This window comes from Anabas testudineus, chromosome 4 (genome assembly GCF_900324465.2).
Source record: "Anabas testudineus chromosome 4, fAnaTes1.2, whole genome shotgun sequence".
Taxonomy (NCBI): Eukaryota; Metazoa; Chordata; class Actinopteri; order Anabantiformes; family Anabantidae; genus Anabas; species Anabas testudineus.
This window is the reverse complement of record NC_046613.1, coordinates 14,985,230-15,000,613: the sequence shown is the minus strand read 5'-3', so window position 1 is coordinate 15,000,613 and position 15,384 is coordinate 14,985,230. Positions and strand designations below refer to the sequence as shown.

Sequence of the window (15,384 nt, the reverse complement as noted above, 5' to 3'; positions counted from 1 at the left end):
TTCAACTCAGAGACAAAAAGGAAAAAGTGAACAATGAGCCATGACCTAATGACAGAAGTCTATAATTCATGGAAGCACTTAGAGGAAAAAGTGTTTTGTTGCCATCGTGCTTTGCACTCAATGTGCTTTCTTTATCACTTCCCTTCCTACTCATGGGGTATTATAGTCAAGCTTTGTTTGCCATCATGGGCCAATCAAGCTGTTTATCACTGTGGTCACTGGCCTTACTAAAAATCAATGACCACCTGCCCTTCCTCTGCTGTCTGAACTAGAGATGGTACAGATAGACAAGCTGTTAAAACCCAGGATTCGTTAAGTTACACAGCCAGACGAATCCCTTGCCAAACCTTTCTTAAATCACATTCACATAACCAGTTGTGTTAACATAACTAGAAAAGGATACATTCTTAATTATTAAACTATATCTTTTGTTATACAGAACAATTTGTTTGTTTTGTATCTAACAGAACACTGACACAGACCTGATGAGGGATTTACAGTTGCAAGAAAATGTAAGTGAACTACATGCAATTTTCAGTTTTTCTGCATTAAGTGGTCACCGAATGTTATCTGATCTAAACCAAACTCATGAATATCAACAAAGACAATATTTTTAATTAGTTAAGCAGCATCAGCTCATGTATCACATAAAAGACATCTCAGAAGATGTAGGATTAAAAGGAGCCAATCTGAATCTAGCTGAAGAAATTCCCAAGAGTTAAAATGTCTATCAGTGTACAGTGAGGCAAACCATCTGTAAATGGAGACAACTTGGTGCTGTGGCTACTCTCCATAAAGGGGGTTCTTAGCCAAGATCAGTCCAAAAGCGCAACACAGAATGCTGAATGAGTTGAAAAGGAACCATAGAGTAACAGCTAAAGACCAGAAGGTTTCTTTAGAGCTGGTTAACATCTCTGATCATGAGTCAACCACACACAAAACATTAAACAAGCATAGTATCCTTGGCAGTGCACCACAGAGAAAACCATTGCTCTCCAAATAAAACATTGTAGTGTGTCTGCAGTTTGTCAAAGACCGCCCTGACACACTGCAACACCCCTGGAAAAATGTTTTGTGGACAGATAATAAAAGATCAAATTTGGGAAGAACATGCAGCACTAGGGATGAACGGGTTCTGTAAGAGGGAATGGTCCAAAATTCCTCCTGGATGTGGTGCAGGTCTAGGTGCTCGTTTGAGGTAAATGCTGCCAAATGTGGTTCAATCAGTTATGAGAACACTGTTTCACTTCCTTTTTACACATGAAAGATCATGACGGATGTTATTCAACTCAGAAATACTGTATATCTATGTATATCTGTGACTGAGATCACATTTCCAAACCAGGAAAGTGAAAGTGAAAGTTACTTTTTCTTGCAACTGTAATTAAAAGATTCAAAAAAGCTAAAAACGCTTCCTTATCTCACCACTACCAAAAACTCCCCACATAAGAGAAAATAGAGAGAACATTTTATTTTGCAATCATGCATATAGAGCAGATGTAGCAAGCACAAACCAACTTCCAGTTTCATCACAAGTGTGAAGAGAAGAGTTTTGTTCTTCTCAAACTTCTAATTTACTTCAAGCTCATTAAAATATTCATCATTGTGTCAAACGCAGCCATCAATGCGCCTAACATCCACAAGTTACACATAATCCCAAGAACTGGCCCCAATACGATACCTTTCATGCATATTTTCTTCATCAAAGAAAATCTGGTATTGGCGCCTCTTATTACAGCCTAGAATAGTCATTATAAGGGTCAAGCAGAGATGACATGCATGAGATTGTGGACAAAAAGCGGTTAACAGAGTGTGTACATGGCCCCTATCCAGCGAAAGACTGAGAATAAAAACAGGGAATAGGCCTGGGAAAGAAAACAACAATCCTACAGATCAAAAGTGTACTGAATTTTAAGTCTGACCACATGCTCTTGGATTAACAGTAGCATTGCTTGACAATCTAAGAAAAACTGCTGATACCACCGTGCAAGAGATTAAAAATGGATTTTATTTCATATGGTGCCATATTGGTTCAGACTGACCCTGGATGAGAAATGTTTTTTTTGTATGTAAATGTCAGTTTCCTTATTTCACGAGCAAACTTAAGTTGTAAATGTCAGAAAAAATCTGTAGAAATCTTACATCAAAAATATAAAATAAATGCACGTGTCCTAACACGATCCTGAGATTAAAACTAACAGGGCCTCTAACCGCAATTCAACTTGCTAAACTGTGTAAACATTTGTTGATAAGAGCAACTACAGCAAACAGAGAAGAACACACAATAAAATTAAAATAACAGTCTGTTTAATCTGTATTAGGTCGTAACATGTCAAACATTCTCGTCCGAGGAAGATGTTCATGCAGGTTTTAAGACATTAAACTTTCTTAATTCAAATCTTAACTTAATTAACTGAGTTTCTGGACAAATAAACTCACTGGTTTTGATCAGTGATGAACTCAGTCTACTTGTGATGCCCAGTGTATTCATCCAACTGCACAACGTTACTCTCAGGTTTGCATTTCTATGTTAAATTTCACAGTTGTTTCAATTTTCATTGAAAGTGTTGCCGCTTCGATTGATGTGGACCACTGGTTTGTCTTGGGCTTGTTGGAGGCAAACCGCTATACCGGCACTAGAAAGATGTGTCCCTCTACCACACTGCACTGGGGTCCTATGCCAAACAGTGCAGGGCTGTAGAGAGGACTTTTACTATGTCATGATATTTCTCATCTCCATTCTGAATCAACACTGGCAGGCCTTCCATCACAGCATGCAGTCTTAAAACTGCTATGTGAAAAATCTTGCAGTACTGGCTCAAAGACCCATGGAATATTTGTGCCTCACTTCTTAAACTGAGATTAAACAATTTCCAAATCTCCAGTTTGGACAGCAGCTTAAGCTCTCTCACTGAGAAGTTTAACGGTGAAAAGTTCAGTTGCTCTGTTCCTTTGGATCCAAGAATCCAGATGAGCACAGATGTGTAACAGATTAAGCAAGGTAAATTTCCCTTTCAATTATGAATTTGTTTGTCACCTGATACTGCGGCAGGCCTTAATGAATAAAGTACAAGATATTCACACTTACACTAAGCAGCATATTCACCTTCATCTCTCTTTTGCTTTACAGTGCAGTTTAACTCTCTTATCAACGACAAATCATGTTTTAATGTAAAAATTAAAATTAAGTAGATCATTCAAATACAAACTTTGTTGTTGGTTTTGTTTCCACACAAGGATCATACATCTTTTTTTTCACACAACTGCAATCATTTATATATATATATATATATATATTTTTTTTTTTTTTTCTTACTTGTGTTCCTAGTGAAGCCTGATTCCTGAAGGCACAGTGAGATTACACTGTTCCCCTACTCTGCACATGCTGTCACATTACAACAATCTCAGTTTAAAATGTTCTCAGGTTTTTACACAGAAATTGTGAAATCTAAAGACCTATTGACCCAGCAGCCTGCCTATTGTTCATGCACAGTTTGAGGTTATTACAAATGTTGCTATATCATGTTTAAGAAAAATACTCCTATATCCCCCACTACAAATGATGGATAGCTCAACACTTCATCATAAGCTGCTTTCACACATGCACTGACAACCTGAACACTTTTGGACTTTACCCAGGTGAGCTGCATGTGAAAAACCAAATGTCCGAGTTATTTAGCTCAGAGATTATCCCGACTTTATCCTGCAAGCACCCAGTACAAAGTCTGTGAAATGTCCAAGTGAGCGAGCTCATGTGTGAATACAGCAGGTAATAGTCCAGAGTTTTCACAGCAAGCTAGGGGGAGTTCTCCATTCAGGAAAGCCGTTAAGCACAATATCAGAAAATTTAAAAAGTTGAAAAAGTTAAAAACTAGCTTTCCCATAAGAAACGTCAACATAAAGAGTAATTTCTCATTAATCAAATCATGTAACTTCATCTACTGGTGCTCTGTAAACAAAAGACAATTGATTTACACGGTGCACTTTTTGTGTCACGTCAATCTCCTGCACGCTTTACACAGCGACCACCTCCAACTCCGAAATCAAGCAGACTATTTCCCCAAGTGGAAAAGTATGTCACGCAAACTTTGTCCTGCTGCGTGCTCCAAGCGTGAATGCACAACTCTGCGCAATGCCCGGCTCTGATCCTCCAGAAATATCCTGGAGTACATATGCGAAAACAGCTATGGTGATATTTTTATCAAGCTGTGCTTCCAGTCATACTTTTATTATAATCTCTGAATCGAACAATTGGGGTTAAAGGCTGCAAAAGTTAGGAAACTTTCCTTCATATGGACCAAAGGAACAACAACAAATCACTTTGTGTGTGTTTGTGTGTGTGTGTGTGTGTGTGTGTGTGTGTGTGTGTGTGTGTATGAACATCATTCAACTCAACTCAAAGGTCACATTCTTGCCAAACCCATGTAAAGTAATTATCTCCTAAGCCTCACTATGGCAGTGTAGAAGACATGTGGCAGCCAAACCACTGTCTCTGTTAATATATAAACAGAAAAGAGACAATGAATACATTGTCCTGAACTGCTCTGTACATTAGGGATTTGTGCGACACAAATAAACTTGAACTTAATCAGGGCATTTTTAAACTGATCAGTGTTGGCTATATAAAGCTACCCAATCCCTTTATGATCCTTTGTTTACTGAAACGTTTCAATGTCTGGATATACCAGGCAAGATCCAGAACAAATAATAATAATTAATTAATAAACAATTAATAGTATTAACACTGACAGTGTCCAAAGACAGCCAATGCTTATTTTCCAGAAACTTATTCATACGATGTACACATTTTGAAAATATAATAGATACATATTTGACAAATCCAGGTACCATATTCACATAACAAATTCAAAGAGCTGAAATAATATAAGTAATGTATCAGTGAGTCAGGATAGCAAACTAGAGAGCCAAAATGGAACACAGCATAGCTGGAATACCCTCACAAATTCAGTGTCATTAGCGTAAGACGACCACTAATGAGAGATTCCACCAAATGTCCAAATTCCAACAATGTCAGAGACATTGTGCAGACAACAACAGTGTTTCACCAAAGGCTGTCAGACAGAAGTGTAGTGGGAAGTCAGAGCACGGAAACCTGTCAAACTCAGGATTTGTAGCAGGACTTGACAAATAGTGTTCACTCATGATCCCCATGCTGCTCAAGGAGCCTCAGGTGTGTCACAGAGAAAGCAGACATCTACGCCCAAGTCCAAAAGCATTTCTACAAAAGACTGAAGTTAGTTTATTTGTGTTTTAAAATGTATAATACATTTTTCTCCAAGTTCTGTTTAATGGATATGGTCCTCCTTTGTGCAACCTTCGTTAGCATGCCTAACAGAGAAATGCTGTGTGCTGGAAAAATCCAAATGCTTTTGAAGGTGGTGGAGGTCAATGGAGTTCTTTGGAGAAACAAATCCAGTACAGTATATAGACTATCAAAATGTTGCAAAACAATAAAATACATAGGTCCATTAGAGGTAGTTTTTTTCATAGCACAGTTTGTTTTATCAAATGTACAATTTTTCAAGTAAGTACAGTTAAAATAAATGTGTTTGTAAGGAATCGTAATAGTGTAATACTGATACAGTGTGAAAAGTAGCTCCAATCACTAGATCTACACCAGAAGGTTTTTACTAAGCCATTTAAACATCAAATTAGTCAGCTGAGGCACAATATGGGGGTTTCAGTCGCAGAGGAGGTCAAAATCAATTATTTTGGAATCCTACATTAAGAAGTTACAGAGTATTAACTGTATATTTAATCAGCCCTTAAGGTCAGAGTTTATTATGAAGATGTAAGGTCAGGTCAGGTGCAGAATGGATTTTGAGATAATTGTCACTTCTGATGATGCACGCTGCAAAAACTGTGCAGGTGTCTAGAGGGAAGATGAATCTTTCCTCCAATTTACCGAATGTACTAACCTGTTTTAATGTAATTGTAATTTAATGTTATTTCAATGCAGACCTCCACATGCAAATACTGCAGGATCATTTTAAGACCCTGCCTGCTGCTCCTGCCATAAAGTGCAAATACATGTGTAATGTGTAACCCTCCGCAGAAAAGGTTTAAATTTTAACAAGATAGAAATGTGAAGTGTTATCTTCCTCTGGATAATATTAACTATACCCCTGATAACAGGAACTAGCGATAAATATCAACTATTGCTGACCATGATTCATGGGCTACAAGCCCAAGGCAGCCAGGGAAGTGTTTCATCGGGGACACAGGCGGACATCGCTGGGTGTTGGCTAGCCTGCTAACGCTAGCTTCATTGTTAGCCCGCTGTTCATGTGGATATCCTGATAACAAAGTCCATGTGCCTCCTGCTGCTGGTTGAGCTTTCAGCTGCGGACGCTGCTGGAGCAAAACGGCGTCGCATTAGCAAACCTGGCTCCGGTTTTCCTGCCTTACAGCAGGAAGGAGACTGACGTCCTCACACGCATCGCGCAGCGCTTTAGCTTTAGCTTCGTTAGGCAACTCAAGCAGCGGCAGCAGCAGCAGCAGCAGACACATGGCTGTGATGACAGCGATGAAGGCGCAGAGGAACCTCACAGCACATACTTCAGACAGAAACACACTCACCCAGAACCACCTGGACACGCTGAAGATCACCTTCGAGTCATAGTGAGACGGGGGGGGCCGCTATCTGAAGGAAAACGTCGCTGAAGAGGAAAGGGCACTAAGTTTAGTGGAAAAATGTTGTCGCAGCAGAGAGACCGAGCGCAGGGTTTGTGTTGACAGCTCGGTGAGACAGACTGAGTCCTACAGCAGCGGTGAACTGGCCTGAACTGGCTCACTGACGGCAGGAAGTGACGTGTCGTGACGTCTGGTGGTGGTGGTGGTGGTGGGTGGGGGGGGGTGCAAGGTGCATGGCGCCCATCGCCCAAAAGTAAATATTACAGCTATCAAAGGGCGCACATTTAACAACAGCATGGTGGGTGATATAACGGTAAACCGATCCTTATTAACAGCTGAAGTACATTTACTCCAGTCAGGGACTGATGAGCTCCTGGTAAATGGAGCCTACTGCTGCTGTGTAGGACCTGCATTTATTTCATACAGTGCACAGACTCTGGAGACCCCTGACCTCTAGGGTCCCTGGGCCTGTGGTCAGTAGGACTGCTCAGTAATCCATCCATGTGTCCAGCGAGAGTTACCTACTTTATTTTATGGTATATTCATTGATTGTGATATCATTTTTACGTTTTGCATGCATACTGTATATCCTGCACAAACCTTCATTCATTCATTCAGAGCTTATACCCTGTTTCTGTACTTAGTACTGAGACCATACGTTTAATACTCTGCAGCTCTCCTTGTTTCTTGATACAAAAACATCACCTACTTCACAATAAGTGATCTTTCCCATCACCATCTCATGTTTGATGCTGATTGAGGCAATGTCAGGAGGGGGATCCTGAGTCAGTGTTGGCCTCCAGTGGTTTATATATATATATTTATTTATTTATTTATTTTCTTCTTCTTTAAGAACAAGTTAAGTTATTCCTGTAGCTGTGACCTGTCTTCAGCATTGTCCACTTAAGTCAAGTCAGAGACCAAGCAGCCCAGATTCTGAGTCAAGACTGAGTCACTACCACAAGATCATCATGTGGGACAGTGTGGATACCATCATGCTGACAACAATATTTGCAGAAAATGTGACTCACAAGTGAACTAACAGAGTTATTTGAGTGGGTAGTAAACAAATATCCATCTCTGTGGATATCGTTCTGTCTCTCTGCAAAAATAAGATAAAGTTTTTTTTGTCATTGTACAGTCACACTTGGTACAACAGTACAACGAAATTGCGAGTTTAGTGTCTTAGTCAGATATATTATCCCGCTGACTCTTTGGGCCTGTGTCTGATCAGCTTTGCTTCTACTCCAATATATTTGAAAGGGAAATACTGCAGTTTTTACTCCACAATAGTCAGGTTTTCATTAATATTAAGTGACAACTTTTCAGAATTTTGTGTTACCCATGAACAATCCTCTGCCAAACATGCAAGGTAGGCAAAATTTTGTGAGTGCTCACATCATCCAGCATCTTCCACGTCCTCTGCAATGAAGCGATCACTGACGTATGGGCCAAGAAAAACAAAAAGGCCAGCTCCCCACTGCTGCTTCAGATGTGCTAATCCTTTCTCTTGAACACTTCTACAAACAGAATTCCAACTTTTTGTGTGGGACACAGTTTGTTTTCCTTTCAGTCAGTCTCAGAAGGCACTGACATGAGGCCCAGAGATGGAGCAGTGCTAGAGTAGCATTCATCATGACATCAGACGACATTAACAGAGCACAAACACATTTTATTGAACTTATTAGGAAATAGACATGTAATCTATAACAAAAATAGTGCCATAAAAGCTGTGGAGACACTTTTATAACATGAACTGAAATTCATTTGGCACTGTGTGTCTTAAGATTTATGTTATTCACTTCAGTGTAGCACTTGAGTAAATGTACTTAGTTACTTACTACCTCTGTATAGAAATAGATACATGAAGCGCAGATTGAAATAAAATAAATTTGCTGATATTTCCATTATCGGTGAGGTAGGGAGATATATATATATTAGTGGGCATATTTTAGGGACATTTTCAAATATCAATCAATCAAATCTGTCCTAAATTACACAGAAAACAAAATTTATTGTTAAAGGAATTTGTTTTTGCACTGTTACATAACAAGATGCAATTCATCTTTATTGACACATTTTTTTTTTTAGCTTTCTTTTATTACAAATTGCTCAGAAATCTTCAACTGAATCATTAATGATTAATGTGAATTGGTGGAACAATAACATAAGATTACATCATGATATGATGTTCATGAACTTCAGTAAACTAGAATACTGAATCATCTTCCCGCCCATCCTATTTTGTTAGACTTACCAGGCAAATAAGGTGTTAAGGTGCATTTATTTTTACTGCTGATATCAGCAACTGCTCGGTAACACTTTATTAGAGGTTTCCCACTCATTTGTTTCAGACTTGTCAGTTGAGGAAATGTAAAAGGGAGGAGTAAAAGTGCCTCTAACTCTAATCTGTGTATTGTTCCATTATCAGGCTTTAGGAAGTCCCTTCAGTTAAAAATGCCCTGGTTAGCTGCTCCAGCATCATCGCCTAAAGCTCTAGAGCAGGCAGATGGACAGAAGTCTATGGCTTGATTGATAGCAGGGACGAGCTCTGGTCGTCTAGTCTGTTGTTTATCTGCTCTGCCTGTGCTTTTCCCTGTCCTGCCCTGATAACCCGGCTCAACTAGCAAAATACAGGATACGACCCAATAACCTTGCAAAGCAGCAGGGGAGTAATTTTGTTTTATTAGGGCAGGTCTTTTCTGTAAACCTTCCTGACAGATCTCAGTTCTCAGGCCACTTGATGAATGCAGTCAGTGCAGAGTTTTGACAGTTACAGTAGTTTCTTCCCAAAGTACAAAGTGGACAAAGCTGCACAATATACTTACAGTGAGGCATCCACCTATTACCACTCGAAACCCTGCAATTTTCACCATCAGTTTAACACCGCTAATCAATAGAGGCTTCAGCTTTTTCCACAAACACACACACTAACTAAACTGTAAAAAAATAACTACACAAGTCATGGTTTGAAACTTTTATTACCTCTGAAAGGGCCAGACGTCAACACATTACAGAGTATGACATTTTCTTTGTCATTTTCATAAACATACGGCAGAAAGACTCCCACCCTCTTCTGTACCAGACAGAGTTTTCAGAGGGAGTCCAGACATTACACAGGTGCTAAAGGGTTTAGGGTTTTTTGGCCATTCCATGAGGGGGAACTCATCTCCGTCCTGTTGTTTAGCTGTTGATTCTCTCCACTGGGCATTCGCCTCTTCAAAATCCCACTGGAAAAATGTAGACATGTTGATTTATTATCATAGATGGTTACAGCAGAAGGATTATGGCAATTCCACCATATTCAAATACGGAGTTATCTGGTTGCTTTTTCCTACTGTTCCCCTGGATATCATTTTAATAAGTCATAAAGTCATAAAGAGGGGAATATTTTGGTTTTTACTGAATCAACAGATGTCTCATACAGCAGCTGCAGTTTGCTCACACTAACCAAGCTGCATCCAGGCTGCAAATACCCTTCATCTAGCGCCTGTCTGTCATATGTAATCGTTTCTGGAACACAGGAATATTTGTTATTGCTTTTTTTTCTGAGGCCATGATTCTTGCTTAATACTTCTTACACTGGTTCTTTGTCATGCTACAGATCTTGCATGATTATTTATACCGCTTTAATAACTGATGTTGTATAACCAGCATCAGCCAAATGCCAACAATGTAAAAGGTTGAGTAGTGTTCACACACAGTTAAATTCCAGGCAGCAGGCATCACACAAGAGACCGCAAACATCTCCAAAAATAGCAGAGGGTAGCACTGGCCCCCTATAGACAAGGCAACCATTTTGCACTACTTCCTAGGCAGACAGGCCCAGCCCAGCTTTGGTCTTTAATCAAAGATCCTTTACAGCAGAACAATTGGGCCACAAGACAAATCTCAAACAATTCCACCCCTCACTGTACCCACCGGCCAGCCCCTCACCTCACGCTCACCCCAGCGAAGCGCTGGCACTCAAAATGCAGAAATGTACAAGAAACATGGAGCACAATAGGCAATTCAAGCTGGCTGCAGTAAGCACCGCCTGGCAGGACGCTCTGGGAAGTTGTGTGGTTTTATCTTGATCAGCAATTATGGAGGTATTATGAAAAGCAGAAAAAAAAATTTAAATTCAAGTTCAGTGTAAATACTTCTAAAATAATTCACCGGCACTATGATCTCCGTCTTTACGGCCTTGTACTGCTTTGAAACATTTGACTGTGTTTAATGTAGTTTTATATTGATACTCATCTGAAGTTCTACATTCACACAGAACTCACCAAGTAATTTTAACTATAAAGTAGAAAGAGTGCCTGAGTCCTGCTTTACCTGCTGTTGTTTTTGGCTGCAGGTTAGAGATCTGTTAAGTAGAGGTAAGGAATGATTACCTGTCACTGTTGTTGGGCACTGATCTGAGCTGCTCCCAGAGCAGAGCTAACAGAGCTCCATCAAGTTGACAGGTGAGATTGGATTAAGTTTTCACTCTACCAAATCAAGTTGTATCCTTTACCCACATACATCATGTCTGGTATAGGATATTTTGAACACAAAAGCCGTCCTAAAAAGGTATTCACGTCTTTTGCTTTTTCCTGTTTGGTGAACAGCATCAAGCTCCCAATTGTTTTGGGCTCACACGTTTGCCTTTGTTTGTGATTAAATGACATCCTCCATAGCTTGGCTTTGTCCAGCAGCACAGTGAGGGTGGTTTCTCTTGTGACTGGGAGCGTCCAAGCCCAAGAAGGACAAAGCTTGTAATTTCATTCCCCTTGAAAACTCAAACTAAGAAGAGTGGAGGTTATATAAATGTGAACTAAAACAAGGAGAGTTTTGCAATATTTAGTTCTACGCACCGTTGTCTACCAGAGAAAGTTAGAAGATGCACTTTTACCCACAAATTTGCACACCCACACTTCTCAGACTTATTCCTAGAACATGCCGTTACTACAAGCATGTCTCACAGTTGTTTGTCTTACTTCCCCTGAGCGTCACATGGATATAACAAACACTGCAGTTTCTGTAAGAGAAGAAAGGTCAATGGCACTGAAACAAACGTCTTGTTAATTCTGTCCAAGGAAACAAAGTCCACAAAGTCTTCATTACCTTCAGTGTAGTGCACAGGAAAACCTATTACATAAGTCCACACAAAAAAAGGCAAGAAACTATGCAGATTATATTTATAGATGTTAAAAGCAGGGGAAACACCTTTCACAGGAGCCTCAACGTGCTGTCACCACCTAGTGGTACACTTGGAAAACTACTCTTTAAAGTTTTTTTTTTTTATTAGCAGGCCACATGAACACTGTATGGATGTTCAAACTAATTTCGACACGGTCTTTCATAATTTATATATGAGAGCAATTATTATTGTTAGATTGCTATTATAGATACATAAAGGTAAACCACTATTTGCTTCTCGTGCTGCATTACATGACCCAGAAGTAGTTTGTAGATTTATTGTTTCTGCTTGTCACTGTCATTGCTCCTACTTGTCACCGACGGAGGTGAAATATGAATTACTGTGAGTGTTAATACTTATAGTCGTACCCACCTCCAGATCCGAACTGAATGGCGAAGAGTCGTAGGACGTATCTGAAGAGTAGTAACTGTTGACTCTGATCACTCGCACTGTCCTGTCAGGAAACTGGTCAGCCACCTCCTGGTTGGACAAAGTCACCTCCTTTAGACATATCTGTGAACAGAGCACCATCACTGACTTATGGAGAGAAAACAGTGTATTGCCCGTGTTCAAGGCCGATGGTTTGCTTACATTTCTTGCAGGGCGAATACTGACGTCCATGTAACGTCCCATTTCAGTCACGTTCTGGATATTTTTAATCTTGAGAGATATCGGTAAATAGCACAATGTTTAAACTCAGGTCATGATCTTTACTTTTATGAACAGGAGTCAGACTATAAGAAATACCTGCATACTGTCTTCGTCTTACTTTTATATACACTTACATTTATCTAGATGTGTGAGCTTAAGTAAAAATACTACATAAAATTAAATAATGGACACTAAGAAATGCAGGCAGGATCCATGTCCATGCAGCAGATGGAGTAAAATATCCCTGTATGATTTCTAAGGAGTAGGAAAATCACTGGGATTCAAAACCAACGAATGAAAACGTACCTTTGTTTGTGCTGATGAATGCACTTGCTGTTTTGTGCGTTTCTCCACGCTAGCGTTCCCCTCAGTGGGGATGTCTGGGTCACCTAGAAGACACTCTGTGTCGGAACAAATGCTCACTGGGTGCTGTCTGGCTCCTCTCTTGCACCAGTGGACGACTAGAATCTGACAATGCTGGGTTAAAGATCATCAAATCACATCTCTGAGCAAAAGCTGAGAAACTCACTTAAATTTAACAATTTAAAAAATCATTTCAATGTATTGTGATTGTGCACGAGCCGTGTCTTTTCCTTTTTGACTACATATTAATTTGGAGCGATAGAACAGTGAGAGAAGTACTGTCACACTGTGTAGCTGTGCTTTCTCTGTGTGGTAATATCTGTTCCTGCTCATCTGTAACCAGAGAGCCATAAAATCAATCAATATTGTGTTATAAATGCTCACAAAACTGATCTGTAGTTCTAGTGGTTGAGAGCTTTGGCAGAGGTGTTATTTTTATGTTTGAGAATTGAAGAGAGTGAGTAAAATCCAGCCACATTGTGCTGTACATGAATACAAGAAGGTCCAGCGTGACACAGCATATTGCTGACAACAGCCACGGCATGACTCTCAAGAGAAACAGAACCTCAGTGCCATAGAGGAGTAGAGCAGCCGTGTAGAGTACACCGGCCCCTGAGCACAGCAGTCCAGACAATGTGTAGGCCCAGGTCAACATGTGCCGTCTGTGCTGAAGGGGAAAGTAAATGTCATTTCCTTAAAAGCAGTTTGTTACTGTGAACAATTCTGAGAAACCCACACGAACGTAACCAGGTCACTTACAGGTCCGCAGAGTGCAGGGAACCTGGAAGTACAGGCGATGACAAAAGAGATCAAGCCAAGAACGTATCCCAGGATTTCAGTGTTGTCCTGTTGTAAGAACAGTCGCAGGATGTTATAATGTTACATACAACAGGCTGCTGACTCGGAAAAGGACGTTTTATGTGTGCACCCACACTGCTACGATAATTAAGACACTATTAAGGTTAAAGACTCCAAATGTCCACAGAGGTGGTGCACGCTTACTCTGAGAAAGACCTGCAGTAGTCTCCTGCCGATGAGAGGCCTGTCTGCTGGATAGTGGGAGACCCGGGACTTCAGAAAACCCCCTGCAATGATCAGCAGTATGCACACTGCGAGGAGGTGCTGCCTCCTCCGCTTCCTCATCATCCTCCGCCGCCTTTCTGAGAGATCACACACAAACAGCGTGGCCTGTTCATTTGTTTGCTTATCTGTAGAGGCTCTCTGATAAGTAGGCGTTTTGCCTAAAAGGGTTTGGCCATCTGGATTCAGACACTACAACACTTGTCTTGCACTTATTTAGACAATGTACGGTAAAGATAAAGTTTGTTTTATTGTGATGTGGATCTAAACTTACCTGCCTTTGACTTCCAGCACAGGAATACTGGCAAACAGCAAGACATGAAATTGACAGCATCCACAGCGGAGGCAAAGACACTCATTAAGATCTGCAGGAGGGGCAGGTTGAAGTTACGTGCGCCAGTAAAAGTTAAATGTAAAGCATGATTAAAAGTATGATACCTGAATATGCAGCTGTCTGGAGAGAATGGCTCCAGTTGTGCTGCACAGGTTCCCGAGGAGGCAGTAGAGGAAAAGGATGGTTTCTCCCGGAGCTTCTGTCAGATGTGTGCATCTCTGATGCACCAGCCTTAACAGGGGAACACCGGTTTAATATCAGAGCTGTCACAGCAAGTTACTGAGGCAAATGATGAAAAGGAAAAAAAAAACACTTACAGAAAGGACGACAGCAGTGAAAGCAGCGCAGAAAGAGCGCTGAGACCGAAGGGGACGCAAAGTCTGTCTGCGTCATGAGACAAGCAGGTGGTGAGTGAGTCGGCGCAAAAACGAAGCAAATTAGAGAAGAAGGTGTCGAAGCTTCCTCCATAATGAGCAACTGCAACCGAGCTACGTGCCCCCATATTAACTTCAAATATGTCTGTATTTCATGATGCTGCAAATAAATGAATCCATGCGCAGATCCCGCCATGCAAGTGGCGTGCACACCTGCGCGTCAGGCGTGTTTTAGGGAGGGACTCACCTGTGTCACCGCCCAATAAAATACGTGTATGGTAAAAAAAAAAAAAAAAAAAAAAAAGTAACAGAAGTTTAAAATAATGCAAATAATCCAGAGGTGGTGTCTAACTGTTATCACACATAATTCAGTCCAGTTTTCCCACAAGATAAATACCAACGGATTATGAGATGATTAATGGGAGAGAGAGTAGAAATAATCTCAGATATGTTTGTGAAATAAATTTGACCTATTATCTTACATGAAACTGTTATTTAAACAGGAGCTACTGAGATACCTACAGGTGAAATCACCTTCTGGTGGAACTGTTAATAATTGACAGACATCTGAAACATGACACGAGGTGGACAGTGCTGCTTTGTGTTTTATTTAATGAGCTTATCTTATGTTTAAAAGTTCAAATGTACTGTAGTGGAGTGACAACCTCCCCACGGATGTGTACTGGAGCAGAACTAGGAAGTTGTGCTACTTCAGTGATGCACAAATACTACAAAACTGCACTTAGGTAAATGTTTTTAAT

The 15,384-nt window shown here is 40.4% G+C and overlaps 2 protein-coding genes across 2 annotated transcripts in view; both read right to left on the bottom strand.

Moving 5' to 3' along the window:
- The window catches only part of atp13a3 (ATPase 13A3), a 36,846-nt gene extending 30,042 nt beyond the window's left edge, over positions 1-6,804 (bottom strand). Inside the window, exon 1 of the mRNA XM_026345217.1 lies at positions 6,601-6,804. The gene's annotated coding sequence lies outside the window, so the exon portion shown is untranslated. The remainder of the gene's footprint in view (positions 1-6,600) is intronic.
- Positions 6,805-9,630: 2,826 nt separating this feature from the next.
- tmem44 (transmembrane protein 44) lies at positions 9,631-14,837 on the bottom strand. The gene is made up of 10 exons (XM_026344852.1): positions 14,567-14,837; positions 14,354-14,480; positions 14,190-14,280; positions 13,838-13,995; positions 13,595-13,681; positions 13,332-13,502; positions 12,779-12,940; positions 12,413-12,481; positions 12,194-12,334; positions 9,631-9,884 (listed from the first exon to the last, which is right to left on the bottom strand). Exons 1-10 carry the CDS (start codon positions 14,749-14,751, stop codon positions 9,696-9,698), a joined length of 1,380 nt encoding a protein of 459 aa, XP_026200637.1. The 5' UTR covers positions 14,752-14,837; the 3' UTR covers positions 9,631-9,695.
- Between the last annotated feature and the right edge of the window lie 547 nt (positions 14,838-15,384).

What these genes read in the sequence shown, in the direction of transcription:
- tmem44 (XM_026344852.1), bottom strand. Translation starts at nt 14,751, where the DNA reads ATGGGGGCACGTAGCTCGGTTGCAGTTGCTCATTATGGAGGAAGCTTC. An exon ending in TCACTGCTGTCGTCCTTTCT is followed by an intron (nt 14,481 to 14,566) that starts GTAAGTGTTTTT and finishes TCCCCTGTTAAG; the next exon opens with GCTGGTGCATCAGAGATGCA. An exon ending in GTGCTGGAAGTCAAAGGCAG is followed by an intron (nt 13,996 to 14,189) that starts GTAAGTTTAGAT and finishes GTGATCTCTCAG; the next exon opens with AAAGGCGGCGGAGGATGATG.